General features: G+C 41.6%; 1 protein-coding gene across 4 annotated transcripts in view; it reads right to left on the bottom strand.

The window, feature by feature from the left end:
• CDK14 (cyclin dependent kinase 14) overlaps nucleotides 1–21660 on the bottom strand; it is a 678339-nt gene that overhangs the window by 292959 nt on the left and 363720 nt on the right. For all 4 annotated transcript variants that reach the window (XM_073629653.1, XM_073629651.1, XM_073629654.1 and 1 more), the window contains one exon: nucleotides 14314–14407. In XM_073629653.1, the coding sequence (XP_073485754.1) occupies nucleotides 14314–14407 (94 nt within the window). The remainder of the gene's footprint in view (nucleotides 1–14313; nucleotides 14408–21660) is intronic.

Consider the following 21660-nt stretch of genomic DNA (forward strand, 5'->3'; position numbering starts at 1 on the left):
ATGGATTTTGGGGGGGGGGCATCCATGCTTTTTTTGGCATTTTTGGTATTTTTATCTATATTGCTGGGATAAAACAATACGTTACAGCAGCGAGCAGTTTTAAATGAATTTTTTTCCTTTAGAAATGTCATTTTGCTGTGGCACTGTTATAAACATGGGAAAGATGCATTACTTTACAGGCATAATAAGGACACCCCCCAGGCACAATATTTAAAGGAATATTTCACTTTTATCGTTTCATTTAAGCATTATTAAAATCACTGTTCCTGAAAAAACGTCTGTTTTTAAAACTTTTTTTTGCATTGATACATGTCCCCTGGGGCAGGACCCGGGTCCCTAAACACTTTTTATGGCAATAACTTGCATATAAACCTTTAAAATCAACACACTTGATTTTTCACGTTCGTGTCCCATAGACTTTAACGGTGTTTGCACAAATTTTTTGCCTGTTCGCTTGTTCTGCTGCGAACCAAACCGGGGGGGGGGGTGTTCGGCTCATCTCTAATTATGAACTGCAATTTTGTATTGTCTACTGAGATTTATTACAAATGTGGTTACAACAGTGAATGATTAGGGCATCTGAAGGAGGAGGGAAAGAGAACTGGGGTGCTTTTCCAAAAATTTGCCCAGGTTTGGTAGAATTAAAGAAGTTTAGAGGCGTGGTTTAAAAGAATCCTGTAGGATAGAAATAAGGAGCTGCCAGACCGCCAGAGCTCGTGTGGGGGTGTTTTTGAGCAAGCCTTACTACTGCAGCAGTGGAGGTTGGCTATCTTGTCTGGTAGGGGTGCTTCAATCGCTAGACTTGCTGCACAGATCCTTTGGCAGCTAAAACATTTGTCATTTATGCTTTTCAGCTGTGTTTAGCTGCTTGCCTGGCATTCAGCTTTAACTTAAATTCTAAATAGTTTCATCAAACGTAGTGAAATGTAAATTTTCTAAAGGTTTTAATGTTTCAAAAACAAATTGTAAAATGTATGCCTAAAGGAAGCAAAGTGCACTTGCCAACGACAGACCATTTGTTAAAAGCGGGTTTATCTGCCAAAGACAGCAACGAACTTGGTGCTAGCAGTGCGTTATTAGCTTTTGCAAAATTAATTCCTACATGGAATATATTTTCACGCAGGGCTGAATTTAATAACCTCTGTTGTACGCTGCGAAAATCGATGCAGGAATTAAATGAACATGATAATAAAACAAATAAAGCTATGTTAGAAACAAAACTAACATAGAATCATCTCTATTTTGCAATATCAATGCCGTTTTTAAATAATTAAATAGCTCAAAATGTGTGAATTTTATGGCTGCCAAAAACTTTATTTCAGTAGAAACTAGCGTGCGCTTTAGAGTATGGGAAGGCTAACTCCGCATAAAACAATTTGCATGTTTTGTGACTCTTGGTAAATAACATTCACTCTCCAGTTTTAGTAAATCAAGGCCTTTACCTGATTAATGGAATCTGTTTTGTGAACTGCCTGGCTAATGTTTGTGAAATCTGTTCACCTATGACTCAACAGGGAAGATTTACTAAAACTGGAGACTGCAAAATCTAGTTCAGGTCTGCACAGAAACCAATCAGCTTCCAGGTTTATTGTCAAAGCTTAATTGAACAAGCTGAGATGAGACGCTAATTGGCTACCATGCACAGCTGCACCAGACTGTGAGAGTGCTCCAGTTTTAGTAAATATCCCCCACGACGTATCCTCTGGATCTTTCTACTCTCTGTTTAAAGTGGAGCTCCACCCAAAAGGGGAATCTTCGCTTGTTTGCACCCTTCCCCTCCTCCACTACCACATTTGGCACTTTTTTTTGGGGGGGGGGGGGGTACCTCGTTTTGACAGGTACCTGCTCCCACTTCTGGGTAAGATCATCTAGCTACATTTCCGGCCCCTTCTCCTTACTCCACTGCCTTCTGGGACACACACAGATCCCAGAAAACGGCGGGACCATTCAGAAAGCCCACTGCGACCCACGCCTGCACAGTAGGCTTTGATTTCTCTTACTTACAATGCCGGCGCCTGCACCCGAAGCCGATTGACAAATCGACTTGGGGTGCAGACATCGCAGGATCCCTGGACAGGTAAGTGTCCTTATATTAAAAGTCAGCAGCTACAGTTTTTGTAGCTGCTGGCATTTAATTTTTTTTTTTTTCCCCCAGACTGGAGCTCCTCTAATGTAAAACCAGCTAATCCTAGTCACCTCTGGTTTTGGACATTTAACTTGGCCTTTTTTGGGTTATGTTTGTATGCTATCTGCCCTAACTGTCTGCCTGGTCCTCGTTTATTTTTGCCTACTGCTAGCCTTGACCTCTATCTTGTACTTTTTTTTTTCAAATCTAATGTTCGGTTTCTGTCTGCACAAGTTGGCTATGATCATTTAGTGAATCCCGAGGGTTTCACTCGAACACCTTCTGGAGTCCAAAATTTACACCTTTGGTGACCTCTTAGAAGACACATTAGGGCTGCGCCTTAGTGAGCACCTTTTTATACTGCTGGGATCTACCTCAATCCATGACACTGCCACAATCATCACATAATCATACGATGACGTTATGCTAACCATATGAATTCTTCAGCACATAGTATACAGTAAAGCAATGATTGGGAACTTTTTAGGAAACAATTGTGACCCCTTACTAAGACTTAGTGTTGGGGGACACAAACTGCAACAGGAAACTCTGACCACTGAAGTCTCTAAAAGATAAAATATACCTGTGGGTGAGCGACATAGAAGACAGTGGTATGTTGAAGAAATGGTATGTTGTTGAAGATAAGGAGATATCACTGGCCTTCCCTCTGGGTCAGATATGTGCTCATCATACTACTGTGTATGGCCCCCTAAACCCACCAACATCAGCCTGTTGGATGATTACTGACTGGTAGCTGCACTGTACTTTGCTTAGCAAAATATACCCGATAATGACCGTATATACCCAACAATGTGTTACTTGGTGAAGTTTCTTCAGCAGGCTCTGAAAGAACTTCCATGATTGAGAAGCTATGGGCACGTTAATGCTTTGCACGTCTTCATGTGGGGATGAAAGCCGGATCCATTTCTGGAGGAAGTTCTCATTAGCAGGAAGTTTTGTACTGGGATAATTGCTGTTTTTCTGAGACTTGCTTGACATTGGAATTCTTCATTAAAATACCTTGTGTCATAGTCCAGTATCCAAGCTACACCGCAGGCACAGCTGACCGGACAGCTTTCCAAAATGACAGAAAGATATCAAAGTGGACCTATACTTTCAGGAAAAACTTACCTTTGGTATAATCAGCACTCTAAGTTAATAAGACAAACAAAGAAGTCACGAACAGCTGTTAAAGGAGAAGAACAGCCAAAGCTTGTTTGGCTTTACTTCTCCTGTGGATCACAGGAGTGCAGTTCATTCTGCCCTCATGTGACCCATTTTTAGCAGACATCAGGCTGAAGTCTGCTGACATCACAGAGCTGGTCCAGGCTCGGGCGAGATCGCAACAATGAAGTCGGGATCCACCCACATGCCTGGACCGGCACCCGGCATTGATTAAGCACATTTCTGTTGTGTGAAACGCATCTACCTTGACCACTGCTGGTGTCTTCTGGTGCAATTTTGGATATTTTCATATTCCAATTAACTTTACTTGGAGCCCATGTGAGGTGCAGCCATTTCTTATTTTGACAATTTACCACGGAGGTGAGCTGGGGCTAGCACTCAGGTGTGTGTTCCAGTGGGCATATTAGTTATACCTGGAGCAGTGAGTTATTTTCCTTTGAAACCAGCTCAGCCGCTCAGTGAGCCGTTGAGAGCCTGAGCTGGCCACTTCCACCCCCTCCACAGCCCAGGGCGCCTGTGAGCGAGGAGGAGGGACAGAGCAGAGAGCCGGCGACTCGGGGAGCTGAGAACTGAGCGATCTTTGGTGTTAGATCACTCAGTTCTCAGTCTTAGAGGCCCCGGGGGACCGATGCTCCATCCAGCTATGTAAATATGAATGTGTAAAAAATTGTGACCCCATACTTCTTTTTTAAAGCTCTTGTAATTATTGAATTTTCTACAATTTTTCATGCTGATCATGAGACCGATTCCACTGTGAGGATTATACAATGTTTTATGAAGGGAAATGTGGACTGGGGTTTGGGTAGTAATGACCATTTAGTGGCTCTGCTGGAATGCCGACCTTCCCTACAACAAATACCATGTGACCATATCAGTTTGTCTTCTAAGAGCCTTCTTGAAGTTTGATGTATTCTCTACCTCTTTGAGAAGCACTGTATGATTTTTTGCTTTTATATTTGGTACTCAGTGTAATCTTTTTCTCTACTTTGGAAAAACTAATAAAAGAATGGCCTCTATGATTAAGCCCTCTTTAGTCGAAACATGTTAGAAGGGGTTCTCCTGTGGGTAGAAGACCAAGCTTAAGCTGTTTTTTTCTATAAGGATCTCACTATATGCCAAGGCAGTGTGTAGATGACTTGATAAGGCGCAGGGGTGCGAAACGCGTAGTCATAGTGACAAGACCTTCAGAATCAGCATGCGTTCCATGGCTCCACCATTTCTAGAGGCCCCTGCTTGGCCCATTGTTCTGGCGTGGCTCTGTGATGTCATTGTAGGCCGCCTCCTTTGGATCCAGCATCCACAGAGTGAACACTGCAGGTTCCTCCATTCCACTCTACCATCGTTGCCACGAGTGACGGCTGCTATAGCAACCTATGCATTCCCCATGTTCCCTGTGTGCGTCCGGATAGCCATCATCCTTTGTGATCCCACCACAGCTGAGGACCCATCCATAACATCTACAAATGCCGGCAAGTAGGCTGTTTCAGCCTCTGTTTGTTTATATTCGAACTATGGTGGATCTTGCTTGAGTTTGTTTCTCTACAATAACTTTTTACTCAACTACTGAATTCTTATGGATTGCATATGGATTTCACATGTGTTTTACCAGTCAAATAAAATGTTTACTTTCTGGTGACTCTGGTGACAATTGACTTCTTTAGTTCTGTTGTTTGAACACAAGTGTCATAACATTCATGACATATACAGCCTTGGTCTAAGCGCTATACAGAGACAATTGGTTGTTTTACCATTTTGTTGTAGTCCTCAATGTGTCTGACAAGCCAGTGTTCAATCCAACCAGCACCTGCAAACATTGTGGCCAGTCGGCTGGTATTACAGATTTGAGCATTTCAACAGTATCCATTTTATTTGGGTTTCGGTATATATTTAACTTATAAAAGAGACGCTTATCAAAAAAAAACTGTAAATACAGTGAAAAAACCATAATTTAAAAAATATATAATGGTAAAAAAAATAAAATAAGAATTGACCCAAACTATTATAGTTTAATTTGAATGTCAGATCAAAACCCTTTTAAGAATATAGAAGCACCACGTCCTGTGACACATTATATGAGAAGCACTGGGAACAAACTACAAATGACCGTAACCTTACCGAAATGTAATTTTGGAAAGCGTAGAAAGGGGATTATGGATAACAGGATTAAACAGTGTCATTTTCTTTTAAACTTGCATAAGCCTTCTCTAAACTGTGTCTAAAAAGTAATGACTTTTTGGTCAGCTTTCCCTTTGTGTACTGTACAAAATTATGTGTATATTGCACAATTACTTTTACCAGGCTCCGTACGTCGTTTTGCTTCCTTGGAGAAAAAGGCGCTCTACAATTATTACTTCTTTGAGCCCACCGTCACGATTTTGACTGCTTCCTCTCACTTCTACAGCAATGGTTATTTAGAGACCAGGAAAAATAGTCCCGAACAATAACTTCATTGTGCCCAAAATACAGTTTATAAATGAACACTTATCAGCTCTCATGATGCTGTGTTGACAAGATGCATGTCACAACTACGCCCCAGGAGACCTACAGTGATTAAACAGTCAAGATGGCCTCCCCCACAAGCCTCCTGTCATGTGCTTAGTCAGTATGAAGCACGGGAGAAAATCCTAGATGTTCCACTCTCCTGGCTGTTGTTGCAGAGTAAATGGTGCGTGAGACGTAAAGAGCCAACACAACCTAATTCTCAGAGGTCAGGAAGCACACAAATTGAAGGATGAGACGCGTTATGAGTATCAGCAGAAAATAAATCATTTCAGCATGAAGGTGCCATAAACAAACAAACCCTCATCCAGAAGTCACGTAGAAATATAGCTAAAATAGCGAAATATAAATCTAGAACAAGGTGAAAATGCAAGTAAAGGGTTTTATTTCTTTTTTTTGTGTTGTTTATTGAGCAAACGGGAGATCCTGCCTAAATGTGTTGCCACTATAGCTCAGGGGGCGCCCCGCTGGTTTATGAATATAAGCAAATTGTGCTAGTTAACTAGGGCTCAACTTCCTGATAACCAACAAGCACTATTCTTTTTTCTTGGCACCCAAGCTCCTCATTGAACAGTACCATAAACAAGAGTTTGAGCAATGTCTGCAGGGGTTCCTGGTCAATGAGCAATTCTCTAGCATTCTAACGGATTCTAATGACAAGTTCAAGAGAATTTGGATACCTTGGTTCACCAATGACCTTCCTACTCTAAATTATACAACATTGACCCGAACAATTTGTGGGTTGATGCTTGGTTTACCCCTTGCTCCCCCTTCCTGCCCTCTACCCCTTACTCATCCTCATATTTCTCTTACTTCATGGAGTTACCCCTCTCTTTTCTTCTACTGCCTATACCCCTCTACTAGTTTTTCTTTGTATTCTTATCTCACAATCCTATACGATTACCCGAGAAGCACCATACTACTATAGTCTTATTATGCTCTTGTGCGGTGACCTGTATACTATGTCATGTTATAGTGCTACTGCAGCCTTTACTTTGCAGATACGGTATCTCTGTATACACATACTTGTTTCAATTTTGTTTACCATGTATTGTACAACTCTTAGAAATCAATAATCTCAATAAAATGCAACAGTACCAGAATTGTGTTTATGCAAACTGCTGATGTTTGTCCAATACATTGAACATGATTATATATCCTTAGATGCAGACAAGCAAAGAAAGTGTTTCCACCGCTCAGGCTGACACTGACCCAGGTGTAAGTAGAAGTTTCAGAGCAGAAGAGCTCCAGGTGCTGGCTGAATGCTAGGCAAAGCAGGCTTGAATGGAGGAGAAGATTTGGATGCCGCACACTGGATGTAGTCAAAAAACTTCACTTTATTGAAAAAATGGGATCATCAAAACAACAAGACTGTCATGCAGAAAGTACAGGTAAGCTGGCGCGTTTCGCACTCAGGACTATGAGTAAGCACTCAGTCCTGAGTGCGAAACGCGTCAGCTTACCTGTACTTTCTGCATGACAGTCTTGTTGTTTTGATGATCCCATTTTTTCAATAAAGTGAAGTTTTTTGACTACATCCAGTGTGCGGCATCCAAATCTTCTCCTCCATTCAAGCCTACATTGAACATGATTACAGGAGGGGAGTACCAGGATGAGCACCTCAAAGATTTTTTTTATTGCCCAGTCACAAGCTTGGTTGAAACCTGGACCAGGCTGCATTGCTTGCCTATGATATGTCCTCCAGTGACAGTCAAGATTTCTCAAGTTTATGTTATAAGACTAGTAGAACCACCTAAATAAAATATGTACAGTATATACCAATGATGATAACTGTCAGTATTTTTACTGGCAGCCAGTAATAAATGGGCACTTTTCTCCTGCCAGTAAAAGCCAGTGACAGGAAAAGGTTGCCAGTAAAAAATATGGTTGTGACCAGGGGCGTCGCTAGGGGGCGGCTACTGGGGCTATAGCCCCGAATCTGGGGCCCATAGCCCCGAGTCTCTTGCCACAGGGTCCCTGCCTAACCAGCAGGTCATGGCCGCTGCGGCGGGTGGGCTGGCTGCATGAGACAGGCAGAGGAGAGAAGTGAGGGGGCGGACAAGCAGACTTGACATCTCTCCGCCCGCTCCACATTAGCGCTCTTCACAGCTGGGCCTCTTCAATGTGGGAGCAAGATGCAGCAGGGAGCAGAAAGATGACATCATCTCTCACTGCCCGACACACATCAGCACTCTTCCGCCCTCACAGCCCGGTGGAGTGGAGATCACGTGCTTCCTGTCATCGGTGGAGCTCCACTTTGCAGCCAGACGCCCTTGCTTCAATGTCGGAGGTGCGGCGGGGAACAGCAAGATGACATCTCTCACTGCCCGCCCTGCATTACCACTCTCCTGCCCTCACTAAATAGACCAGTGCTGCCACCAATGCAGCGTCAATGCACATTTGGTGGCATTGGCTGGCATGGCAAGTGACAATCCACATCAGTTGGCAAGTGAAAACCCACATCTGGTGGCCGATGACGTGGCAATTGACAATCTGCAAATGGTGGCAGGAGATGTGGCAAGTGACAATCTGCAAATGGTGGCAGGAGATGTGGCAAGTGACAATCTGCAAATGGTGGCGTGTGACGTGGCAAGTGACAATCCACATCTGGTGACAGGCGACGGTGGCAAGTGACACGCTGCATCTGGTGGCAGGAGAAAGGGGCAAGTGGGACACGCCCAGGGCTCCCTCTGATTCTGCATTATGGCGAGTTGAACCACTTCATTATATATTAGAATTTAACAATAGAAACAATGCGCTTCAATCACCCTGACACCATATCAACCATGGTGCCATGATGATTAAAGCGACAACACCAGCCATTGCCCGCAAAATATGGCTTACCACCAGTGTGACCCCCCCACAGGCCTGCAAAAAGATTGGTGACTGCTGTTATCGGCTGTAGCCCCAGATCTTTTTCAGACCTAGCATCACCCCTGGCTGTGACACTCGGCTAAGAACTGTGCATGCCGAGACCATCCGAGTGCCTGCTACAGTGTGTTCTGGTGGCGCCAGTGGGGGGCAGGTCTGGCGGAAGCTGTGCCTGAGCATGTCATGTGATGTCATGGTGCAAGGGAGCCAAGCAGAGTGGCCAGAGCCTTGTGTGCGGGTCTGTGGGACAGGAGCAAGGCAAGCCGGGAGCAGGACTGTCAGTGTTGTTTGGTCTGGAGTGGACTGAAGGGACCACATAATGTGGAGAGAGAATGTTACTGTGAATCGGGAAGGGATGTGTCGTGGGAGTGAGGTGTCATCATTATCTGTGCTGCTGCACATTGGTGTCAGTCAATTTCATGATTGTGTGCCTGCCCATTCAAATTTCTTGTCCTCCTGAGTCCTATCCCTAAGCTACTAACGATATTAAAAATGAAAGAAGAATATATTATTTTTGCCTTAATTTCTACTTTAAATCACATTGCCAGTTGCATATTGTACTTGTGTTTGTAGCCAAATTACTGAAATTTGCACTTAAAACAAATTTTTGTAACTTTAAGTTTTGGGTGTCGTGTCAGTAAATTTCATTTTGGTAGGTTGTCAACACTGGTATATACCAATACTGTGTGTGTGTATGTGTGTGTGTGTGTGTGTGTATATATATATATATATATATACAGGGGGGACGGAAAGTATTCAGACCCCCTTAAATTTTTCACTCTTTGTTATATTGCAGCTATTTGCTAAAATCATTCGAGTTCATTTTTTTCCTCATTAATGTACACACAGCACCCCATATTGACAGAAAAACACAGAATTGTTGACATTTTTGCAGATTTATTAAAAAAAGAAAAACTGAAATATCACATGGTCCTAAGTATTCAGACCCTTTGCTGTGACACTCATATATTAAACTCACGTGCTGTCCATTTTTTCTGATCATCCTTGAGATGGTTCTACACCTTCATTTAAGTCCAGCTGTGTTTGATTATACTGATTGGACTTGATTAGGAAAGCCACACAGCTTTCTATATAAGACCTTACAGCTCAAAGTGCATGTCAGAGCAAATGAGAATCATGAGGTCAAAGGAACTGCCTGAAGAGCTCAGAGACAGAATTGTGGCAAGGCACAGATCTGGCCAAGGTTACAAAAAAAATTTCTGCTGCACTTAAGGGTCCTAAGAGCACAGTGGCCTCCATAATCCTTAAATGGAAGACGTTTGGGGCGACCAGAATCCTTCCTAGAGCTGGCCGTCCGGCCAAACTGAGCTATCGGGGGAGAAGAGCCTTGGTGAGAGAGGAAAAGAGGAACCCAAAGATCACTGTGGCTGAGCTCCAGAGATGCAGTTGGGAGATGGGAGAAAGTTGTAGAAAGTCAACCATCACTGCAGCCCTCCACCAGTCAGGGCTTTATGGCAGAGTGGCCCGACGGAAGCCTCTCCTCAGTGCAAGACACATGAAAGTCCGCATGGAATTTGCTAAAAAAACACCTGAAGGACTCCAAAATGGTGAGAAATAAGATTCTCTGGTCTGATGAGACCAAGATAGAACTTTTTGGCCTTAATTCTAAGCGGTATGTGTGGAGAAAACCAGGCACTGCTCATCACCTGTCCAATACAGTCTCAACAGTGAAGCATGGTGGTGGCAGCATCATGCTTTGGGGGGGGGGGGGGGGGGGGGGGGGGTTTTCAGCTGCAGGGACAGGACGACTGGTTGCAATCGAGGGAAAGATGAATGCGGCCAAGTACAGGGATAACCTGGACGAAAACCTTCTCCAGAGTGCTCAGGACCTCAGACTGGGCCGAAGGTTTACCTTCCAACAAGACAATGACCCTAGGCACACAGCTAAAATAACGAAGGAGTGGCTTCACAACAACTCTGACTGTTCTTGAATGGCCCAGCCAGAGTCCTGACTTAAACCCAATTGAGCATCTCTGGAGAGACCTAAAAATGGCTGTCCACCAACGTTTACCATCCAACCTGACAGAACTGGAGAGGATCTGCAAGGAGGAATGGCAGAGGATCCCCAAATCCAGGTGTGTAAAACTTGCTGCATCTTTCCCAAAAAGACTCAGGGCTGTATTAGATCAAAAGGGTGCTTCTACTAAATACTGAGCAAAGGGTCTGAATACTTAGGACCATGTGATATTTCAGTTTTTCTTTTTTAATAAATCTGCAAAAATGTCAACAATTCTGTGTTTTTCTGTCAATATGGGGTGCTGTGTGTACATTAATGAGGAAAAAATGAACTTAAATGATTTAAGCAAATGGCTGCAATATAACAAAGAGTGAAAAATTTAAGGGGGTCTGAATACTTTCCGTCCCCACTGTGTGTGTGTGTGTATATATGATGTGCTTAAAGGTTCAGTCCGAAACACCTCACTAGCAGCTCCTGCTAGCGCTCCATCTCCCCCTCTTTTACTGCATTATTGTCTGAAGTTCATGTAGATCCGCTGCACATGGAGCACAGTGAGAAAAACTTTTAAATAAACTTCCATTACTATTATTAACAGACATTAAATAAATTGAATTTTTACTACTCCATCCCAAAAGCTAGTCCAAAACACCTCACTAGCAGCTCCTGCCAGCGCTCCATCTCCCTCTCTTTTACAGCATCATTGTAAAAGAAAGCCATAAGAAGTCCCGTTTGCAGTTTGCAAGAAGCCATGTGGGGGACACAGCAACATGTGGAGGAACTTGCTCTGGTCAAATGAGACCAAAATTTAACTTTTTTAGCTTAAAAGCAAAACGCTATGTATGGCGGAAAACGAACACTGCACATCACCCTGAACACACCATCCCCACTGTGAAACATGGTGGTGGCAGCATCATGTTGTGGGGATGCTTTTCTTCAGCAGGGACAGCGGACAACGACCCTAAACATACAGCCAAAGCTACAATGGAATGGTTTAGATCAAAGCATATTCATGTGTTAGAATGGCCGAAAGTTCAGACCTAAATCTAATTGAGAATCTGTGGCAAGACTTGAAAATTGCTGTTCTCAGACACTCTTCATCCAAAGTGACAGAGCTTGAGGTATTTTGTAACGAAGAATGGACAAAAATGTCACTCTCTAGATGTGCAAAGCTGGTAGAGATTGCAGCTGTAATTGCAGCAAAAGGTGGTTCTACAAAGTATTGACCCAGGTTGGCTGAAAATGAACACGACACTTTTCACATATTTTAAAAAAATTTGAAAACCATTTATAATTTTTCCTTCCATTTCACAATTATGTGCCACTTTGTGTTGGTTTTTCACATAAAATCCCAATAAAATAAATTTATGTTTTTGGTTGTAACATAACAAAATGTGGAAAATGTCAAGGGGTATGAATACTTTTTCAAGCCACTGTATATACTATACGCACACGCTTTTATCCAGATTATTCCAAAAGCATTCTAAAGCAGCTTGATGGAGTTTAAGTCTGGAGACTGTACTGGACATTCCATGATTGTAAGTATATTGTCTTGTTCGTTTTTTTTCTAAGATTGTTCTGACTTGGCTAGGAGGTATGTTTTGGGACCTTGCTGTAGAGTGAACTCATGATAAACCAGGCCTAGACCAGTAGGTCTTTTAGTTTAGAGTAAAAGTCACCAATTCTAGATCTAGCAAGAGCGTTCCAAACCATAAGGTTTCCTCCTCCAGGTTGGACTGGTGGGGTCACACATTGAGGAACCATAATTTAATTTAGTAAAGTTGGTCCAAAAACCCTGCATTTCTACCGTTGATGCATCAGTCCATATGACCTTCTTCCAGATTTCTGTAGCTCCCTGATGGTGGATTTTGGCAATGGTTTTTAAACAGCCACTCAACCTATCAAATGGCAGCTTGAAAATTTCTCGTCACAGATGGAAGCGAGACTTGCTTACCTCAACCCACTGCTAAGCTGGGCTTGAAGCTGTTGTCACGTGAGGCACCTACAGTATTAAGCAAGCTGTTTGCTTACAGAAAAATGTCTTCTGATTATGTTGTGGTTTTGAATCTGGAGACTCGTTCCAAATGCCTTTTGATGGTATAATAAACTGTACTCACTGACACCTTGACTTTCTTTGCAATTTCGCTAAGGGAAAAAAACCTACACTTTTATTTACAACTCTAAACATATAAATTTTTTAATTTTTTTTGTAACAAACTTTTTCTTTTAACCTCTGGCAATTTACAGCTTACCTTTGTACCATTTCCTTTTAATTTAGTGGACCTAAAGTGACACCAAGTCTAGGTTCACACTGAAGTGGCTTTGAAATCGTGTGACTTCACTTGAAATAGCACGATTCCAAAGCCGCATGTCGGCAAAACTTCAGGTGCGACTTGGCTGCCATCTGTGCAACTTCATCACCAAAAGTAGTGCAGGAACTAGTTTTTCAAATCTGTGTGACACCGCAAAGTCGGCGTCGCACTGATTTGAACTGCTTAATGGTCTTGTAATCAGTTTTTCATTAAACAGTTTCTTTTTCTTACTGCATGTTTCGGCGCCTTGTATTGGCCTCAGTAAGTTCCTGAATCTCTTCTTTTACCTTCACTTCCGTTTGTTTGCAACAAGCAATGCATGTTAGTTGTGGCCGTGTCCACTAATCTATGCACACTACAAATCCCATAGTCAATAGTCCCTAGTCCATCTCCAAAGCGAGTAAGGGAGGCTGACTACGTTCTTACATACATTGGGACCGGGGGGAGCGAATGTGGCCACCCTCTAACAGCAAGTCAGATCACAGCAGAAAAAAAAGGAATTTGGAGGAAGCTGAGCGCAAAAGAAGGGACTTTTCTTAATGAAAGTATAACTAAAGGCACAACTTTTTTCCATTTTGGATAGAAGGGAGAGGGATTAGAACACCTGTCCGTTTTTATTGCTGTCTGTGCCCCTATTAAGATTCACTCTTACTTTTTGTCCTGTATACCATTATCCTTCAAAGTGAAAATGAAAGAAAATCCCAAGTTTTGGGTTGTCCCCAGAAAAGTAATAGAGGACAAATCCTCCAATGGGGGCGCTAGTTCTGGTGACCTGCGGATCCCCAAGGAAGTCCCTACATTTACAGGAATTTCCTTTCACTTCCTGTTTGGCTATGGGACAGGAAGTGAAGGGAAATCTCCACAACAGGACACAGATGACGCAAAAAATCTGACAGAGGTTATAACACCCCCCACCCTTTTACTCAAACAAAAATGTAAAAAAAAGTTTTGACTATAGTTTTACTTTAAGAATACATAATTGAAAGGTTTTTTTTGTTTTGTCTTTTAAACCAAAGTTTAGCATCACTTTAAACTGCTTAAATATCAATAAAAACGGGAAAAACTGTGCTGTTCTAAAACTTTTGACTGGTAGAATATATACACTTACATAAAAATATTCTTGCCAAATGTGAAAGAATATGCTAGTTTGTAACTGGGTAATGCATTATGTATTTTATATTGCTATTATGACAGCAACAAGGACATCATCAGACAAATTAAACTGAAAACACATGAAAAAGACATACATGTACTGTATGTTTCAGCATGCATTTGATGATTGTCAGTTCCGAATCTCATGAATAGTAACTAAAGCAAACATATGATAAGGAAATAAATCGACTTACCAAAAATATTCGTTCCAGTTGGTCCTGTATGTCTTTCATTCCTGGAAAAGCAGCTACACCCTGGATCATTTCTACAAATATGCAGCCCACACCCCTGCCAATGAGAGAAGAGAAGAGATGCAATAAACGCATGGATCATAGTGAATTATACATGTCATGTGCCATTGATATACAGCTACTTTGCATTGCCAACATACACAAACCAAGTGTCAATCAAATCAGCCAGCCAACTCAAAATGGAAAAAAAAGCGCACACATTCATCAGACTATTATTTTATGCTTGCAAACCTCCTGCAGAGAAATGAAAGCTCCATAACACCTACACCACTGAATAAAAGAAATAATAAAAAAAAAGAAACAAAAACTATTCTATAGCAGAGTTGTTTAGACCTCTATAAATAACTTATTATTTAACAGACAGACCTAGTTTTTAAAGCTGGAAAGGCTGGTAATGTACACAATGGGCAATCTTTTTGTGAAAACATCAAACCATTTCTCTTTTATTCCTTTAATTTTTTTTATTTATTTTTTTAGAAAAAGTTTTTCCCCAGATCAATAAAATTATCATCAGAGAAAAGAAAGAACAAAACAATCTGATACGATTATTGTTTCAATATTTTGATCAAGCATACAAAAACATAAAACCGTGATCCACTGGCTCAGCATGAGAGGATTATCATCAATAGTACTCAAGAAACCAATTTTAAAATCCCTACTGGATTGCTGGAGATGCCAAGGAGAAAAGGGGACTTTGCTGCACATTTTGCGATCCTGTCCAAAATTGGAGCACTTCTGGAAGAAAGTACACCGCATCTCTCCAAAGTTCACCGAGTACACCTTCCCAGACTATCCTTTTCTTTTTCTCCTACGTCTCGGATATTCCCGAGAAAACATACAACAAAGCGATTTTACGCTACCTCTTTAATGCTGCTAAATCGTGCATTGCACTGCGGTGAAGAGACTCCCGACCTCTCTCTATCTCGCTCTGGCTTTCGAAGGTTGAGAAGGTGAACAAGATGGAAAACCTGCAACTTTCTGCTCAAAACATATATGAATCTTACCCCAAAGCCTGGGTCCATTGGATCAAGTTCTCATTTTCGGAAAAGGGGAAGGCCCTCTTTGCATCCTGCATGCTCTAATACACTGTATACTAATGTCCCTTCTCCGGGGTCATTCACTCTTCCACCTGCAACTCCCCCCATTTGCCCCTGCTTTTTTTTTCTCCCACCCATACTATCCCCCCCTATCCTAACTATATTCTTTCCCACCCCTTCCCCTGTCCGTGTGTGTTCTCTTAACCCAGTCCTTACCTTCCCCTTCCCTCCTTCCTGATTCACTGTGGAAAACTGTTGTATCCTTTGAATTCATGGTGGCAGCTTGATCCAGGAGAGGCAATCCCCCATATCACATTTTTTTTTTTTTTATTTCTTTTTATTGAGCATTTTTTAATATCATATATACAGCTGGGTGCGTCAACGTGACACGATCCCAGTTAACTTGGCCTCGCAGGGCCTAACATGACTAATCACTATACATAGACACTCCTATCCTAACCCATACCCCTTCCTACCCACCCCCCCCTAACTTGCCACAGCTCAAGGATGTTTACTACCTAGGTACGTAAAATAATCCTAATCTTCACACATAGTCCCTTTGTGGTATTATAGTAGCTTCCTCCTTTCCTTCTGTAACCTCATACCGAATGTCACCTTGATTATTTAAGTATGGCATAGTTCTCCTTTAAACCTTCCCATCAATGATTTACCCCTTACATTCTGTATTTTATGGAAATGTCTCCAACCCCACAGTAGTTTCAGACTCCCAGCATACCTTCCATATTTTTTCGAACTTTTTCTCACATCCCCTCGCTCTATACGTGGACTTGTAGAATGGTAGCATTCCATTGACTAACGGTTTCCAAAACCTACTCTCCGGAGCACTCTTATTCTTCCATTTAAGTAAAATTGCTTTTTTCCCGTAAAACAAGAGGATGGTAAGTAACGTTCTTAGAGCCCTTGTTGGAACCACCTCCTCCACCAGTCCCAACTCCATATCACATTTTAAGTTATGCTGTTTTTATTATTGCTGGGTGATCCAAACAGGTCACCCTTGCACCTTATGTTATCTATTATTGATACTGTGTTTCTTAATGGTTCAGGGTCTTTCCTGAGGCCACTTCATGTAAGTATTATTCTAATGTGTTTTACTGCTCTGTGTATTCTGGATACTTTGAATAAAGTATTTGTAAAAGAAAAAACAGTCATCCAGCGCTTTTTATCTTTTTCCTACTGACTCTTAGCAAACGCAAATTCTTCTGAGGACCCCACGTTTCTCGATAAGTGGGAAAGAGACCTACCTGCGAATCACTGAAAAATGAATGCATCAGGAAAATACAGCAATGCCAAACCCCACAGTGGCTCAGATGCATCTGACACCACTGTCCAATCGGGGGATGTGGACACCGCCAAATCATTGAACCTGAGAGCGGTGCACCTGCCTCCCCCAGCAAATCAATATGGTAAAACAGTCCAACTTAAAGTGATGAAAAGATAGTAAAACAAAATCTCGTTGATCCACCAAAATCTTTCACCAAACTGATGTGTGCCAAGTCCACTCCCTTAAGAATAAAGCTCATCAGATGATGTTGCCATTCACTCTCGTGTCTGGCAAATATCGCCTTATTAGAGGTTATTGAAGAGCCGCTTGTACACGCCAATCTCCATCCAGATTAATAAAGACAATCTCCACATGTGGGAATAGAAATTGAGACAGATCCTCCAATAGTGTTAAAACACCTTAAGGGAATCGGTTTATTAAAAGTAATGCACTTACAACATAAAAGATTCAAAAACGCACTGTTAAAATTCCAAACATGTCAGGTGAGTCAGTGTTGCGTTCTCCTCATAGCTTCCTTCATACATGTGGAGTCACCTTCTCAGCGTCGCCGTGTAGCCACACCCCAGCGCGTTTCGTCATTTCGGACTTCGTCACAGGGGATCAACATGGCTACACGACAACGCTGAGAAGGTGGCTCCACGTGTAACCTCTATGTGACTTTATGTCCTAAAGTGGATATTTATTCCATTTAATTGCTTCCGTTACAGGGGCACACTTTTCCCCTACGTATGTGGCAATACCAACTTGAGCCCCAACAAAAAGGTCTCCCCCTGTGTGATAAGGGCAGTATCTACACATTCAGGTGGGTCCGTGTGTTTTGGTTTTTTTTTGCCAAATACCTAATAGTTTGCTATGCCCATTTTAGATATTTCATTCGCCTCTATACTTACGGGGACTGTATATCTACAAATTTAATAACTTGGTCCGGTATCCATGTGCCATCTTTTGGTATTATTGGTAAGTACCATTCATATATACTCTCTGGATATTTTCTTTTATAATTTTTTTTATTATTATTATTATATATACTCTAACCAAGGGGTCAATATCTGACCATTGACTTGGATTTTTTTTAGATACTGTATTGAACACACTTATTGAACACGCTTATAGTGGGAATTTGCAGCCACTTACCACTGTGTGTGATTTATACTCAAATAGCTATACATGACTACTATATACCAGGTGAGAGCTACGTCTAACATAAATCAGTCTTTGAATTGGGGGACCTTTATAGTAGCATCCTAATTTATAAAGCATATGCTTGTTTTTTGCTTTATTTAGTGGTATCTACTACAGACCACATGATATATGTGTATTCTACTATCATAGACACACATATGCAATTTCATTTTTTCGGCTGTTTGTCAGTTTGATCAAGTTCTCCCACACCTTGAGCCACAAGTTTACAAAGGCAAGCATACACGTTGTTATGGTTATATGTAATTAGTCTTTGTATATATGTACTCCTCCTGAAGAAAAGCTGTAACAATCATAATTCATACTTATATACAGTAGCTCACAAAAAAAACAAGAGAGTACATTTATAAGTATTTAATGTAGTATATATCTACAGTATCTCACAAAAGTGAGTACACCCCTCACATTTTTGTAAATATTTTACTATATCTTTTCATGTGACAACACTGAAGAAATGACACTTTGCTACAATGTAAAGTAGTGAGTGTACAGCTTGTATAAGGTCTCTAACATCCACCAGCTCCATGATGTCGTCATGGAGGAATGGAAGAGGACTCCAGCGGCAACCTGTGAAGCTCTGGTGAACTCCATGCCCAAGAGGGTTAAGGCAGTGCTAGAAAATAATGGAGGCCACACAAAATATTGACACTTTGGACCCAATTTGGACATTTTCACTTAGGAGTGTACTCACTTTTGTTGCCAGCGGTTTAGACATTAATGGCTGTGTGTTGAATTATTTTGAGGGGACAGCAAAAGTTACACTGTTATACAAACTGTACATTCACTACTTTACATTGTAGCAAAGTGTAATTTCTTCAGTGTTGTCAGATGAAAAGTTATAGTAAAATATTTACAAAAATATGAGGGGTGTACTCACTTTTGTGAGATACTGTAGATATATACTACATTCAATTATAAATGTACTCTATTGTTTTTAAATATACCAGCACCTACCCAGTATCTGTCCTGAGGAAGCTAATATTTTAGTGAAACGAGTCGATGAGCAAATTCTTGGAGGCATTACAGGATCAGAAATTTTTCTTTTACCTTGATACAGTATTAAATTAATCTTTGCACCGTAGGTCCAGTCTTCTAGAACTGTATTTTTGGGTAACTGGTAAGTGCGTCTATACAGGGTGTTGTTTGTATGTTTTTTAATAATGTTGTAATAAAATGTATACTTTATTGATTCTCTCTCTAATTGTGTGCCCACAAAGTCCACTAATTTTTTGACTTTGGTCAATCCTTGAATATATATTTTGGATGTTGGCATGGTGAGGGTCTTCCCTACTTACAGACTTTATTTCATTTTTACTACGTAGGTAGATAAAGTAAGTGCCACTGTTCCGCTACACCCCTTTGTAGATGAGGTTGAGGTACGGAGCCCCATGATTTCTAACAGCAGCTTTGGGACATGTCATCATGGGACCACTATCTGCAGGAGTAAGGACCCAAGACATCAAGTAGCTAACTAGAAGAAATCTGGATTTAAAGCGGGGGTCCACCTATCTATCGTTTTTTTTTTTTTTGAGTTAATTCACAAACTTTTCTTCTCAGCATTACATACTCACATATTGTGTGTAATATGTCCGCCTGTGTCAGATTTCGTTGGAAAGAATAACTTATATTATTCACTGCAGGCGGTTTCCATCTTCATTGTGGGCATTTGAAGCCCACAAGCATTTATTTCCTGGATGTGGTGAATGCTGTGCTCCCAGCATTCACCGCTCGTTCCCGCACATGCTCAGTGGCATCCTGGGAAGCCTGAGAATAGCTCCCAGGAGTCTGGGAGAGGCTAGAAACACGCCTACTCCCACGGGAGGAGAACCAGGAAGTGCAAAGAAGAATAGAAAAATAAAAGGTAATTACGGCGATTTAATTTTTTTTAAACGGCATGTCAGCATCTAGGTAAGGAAGAGAATACATACAGATATTGTTCAAAATTTGGGTGGAACCCCGCTTTAAGGTATGTGTGCTGCAATTTATAAAGATTAATAAAAATTCAGGAGAGTGGTGTCAGGTGAAAGGGGATCAAAAATCCTGAAATTGGGCTTTAAATAGCTCCAAATTTCAGAGACACGGCTACTGTGCCAACACAAATGAACTTTATACTTACTATAATAACGTTTTCCTTGAGCTGTCTGATCTCTTGATAGCTAATTCCACAGAGCAATCAAGAAACTTAATTCGATCCAAAAAACCGAAGCAATTTCCTTCTTTTGTATATTTAGAAGAAAAAAACGTTTTTTTCTTAAATATTTTGATACAAGGCAGAAAAAATATTTCTCTAATCAATGGCTATGACTAAAGTAAATTGGAAAAGTAGGTGATTACATATAATGTTCCATCTGTCCTGCCTGGTTACTGGAGAAGGGGAATTGATTAAACTGCCAGTCATCATTTGCCTTTCTCAGAGGTCCATTAGTGAGCCACAGCCACAATAAATCTTCGTCAAGTGCTCTCAGAATCAGGAATGAAAACGAGTCAAGTTAGGGGGAAAAAAAAATGAAGTTTCTAGAACTTTCATTACCAGAAAGGATTGCGTTTAACTGGCAAGATTTACAATGGAGATACGAAGAACATCTGTCGGCGACAAACCTAATTTGCAATGAGGGAAATACAGTGGACTAAACTGAGGGGTACACGTCAGCCTGTAGCGCCAGTCAATGACACCAGACCGAGAGGCATTTTGTAGGCTGTAATATTATTTAGCCTATCAATGGAAACTGAGATGTTGGATACAGAAGGGTCAATTTACCAGGATAAGTTAGTTTAAAGCTAAACTCCAGACACAAAACACAGGCAGTTGAGCCATAATTTTTACCCCCCCCACACACACACACACACACAGCACCTTTAAAGCGGTAAAGACAGCTGTGCAGGGTTGCACACATACACAGGCTGCAAAGCAACTACACTGCATTACACGTGGTTGCGGCATGATGGTCCAGCATTTACAGGGTTGAAAAGGCTCTGAGGAGGTAACATATCACTTTCTCACTGCCTGAGAAACGCCCCTGAAAAGCAATCTAAATGTAGCCTAAATCTATTTTTCAGTATGTTTGACATCTATACAGTTTTCTTAAGCAATAGTTGCAATCTGTTCCAGAGCAGTACTTACCTGGATTTCCTGCCGGTAATGGCACTTCCTGTTGTAGGCTGACAAAACTAAGCCACTGCCCCATAATTGGCAGCAGCATTGTCAATCTGGTGTTCAAGCAGAGGCGTCACCAGGGTGGGGCCCCAGGGGGCCCTGACCCCCCCCCCCCAGCATCATACTGGGCCCCTCCAATTAAAATGATCGGTACAGCAATTACAGAGCAATTCAGATTGTAGGCTCTCAGCTGCTGGAGGGAGAGACACACAGAGGGCATCGCTATGTAACTGCCGTGCTCCGTGTCCTGTTGTGTAAACTTTACTGTCCGGGTCTCCTGCTTGTCATAATGACAGAAGACAGAGCCAGCTCCAGCAGCAGTGCTTCTACCTCTAAGCTCCATACCGAACCTGCCAGGCTGCATGTTTTGATAAGGGTCCGGTATGGATTTGGGGGGGGGCCATGCCATTTTTGTTTATTTTAGCGTGTGGTTCCCCTTAAAATTTAGAATTGGGGGGACCCCACACCATTTTTTTAACGTTATTGTTTAACCAGCAAATCATTAAAGTCCCTGCTCCTGTAAAAAGATCTTTTTCTTTTAAAAAATTGATACATGTCTCCCAGGGCAGTACATTAATTCTGGCCGTTGAAATAAA

This window comes from Aquarana catesbeiana, linkage group LG05 (genome assembly GCF_042186555.1).
Source record: "Aquarana catesbeiana isolate 2022-GZ linkage group LG05, ASM4218655v1, whole genome shotgun sequence".
In the NCBI taxonomy this organism is placed as follows: Eukaryota; Metazoa; Chordata; class Amphibia; order Anura; family Ranidae; genus Aquarana; species Aquarana catesbeiana.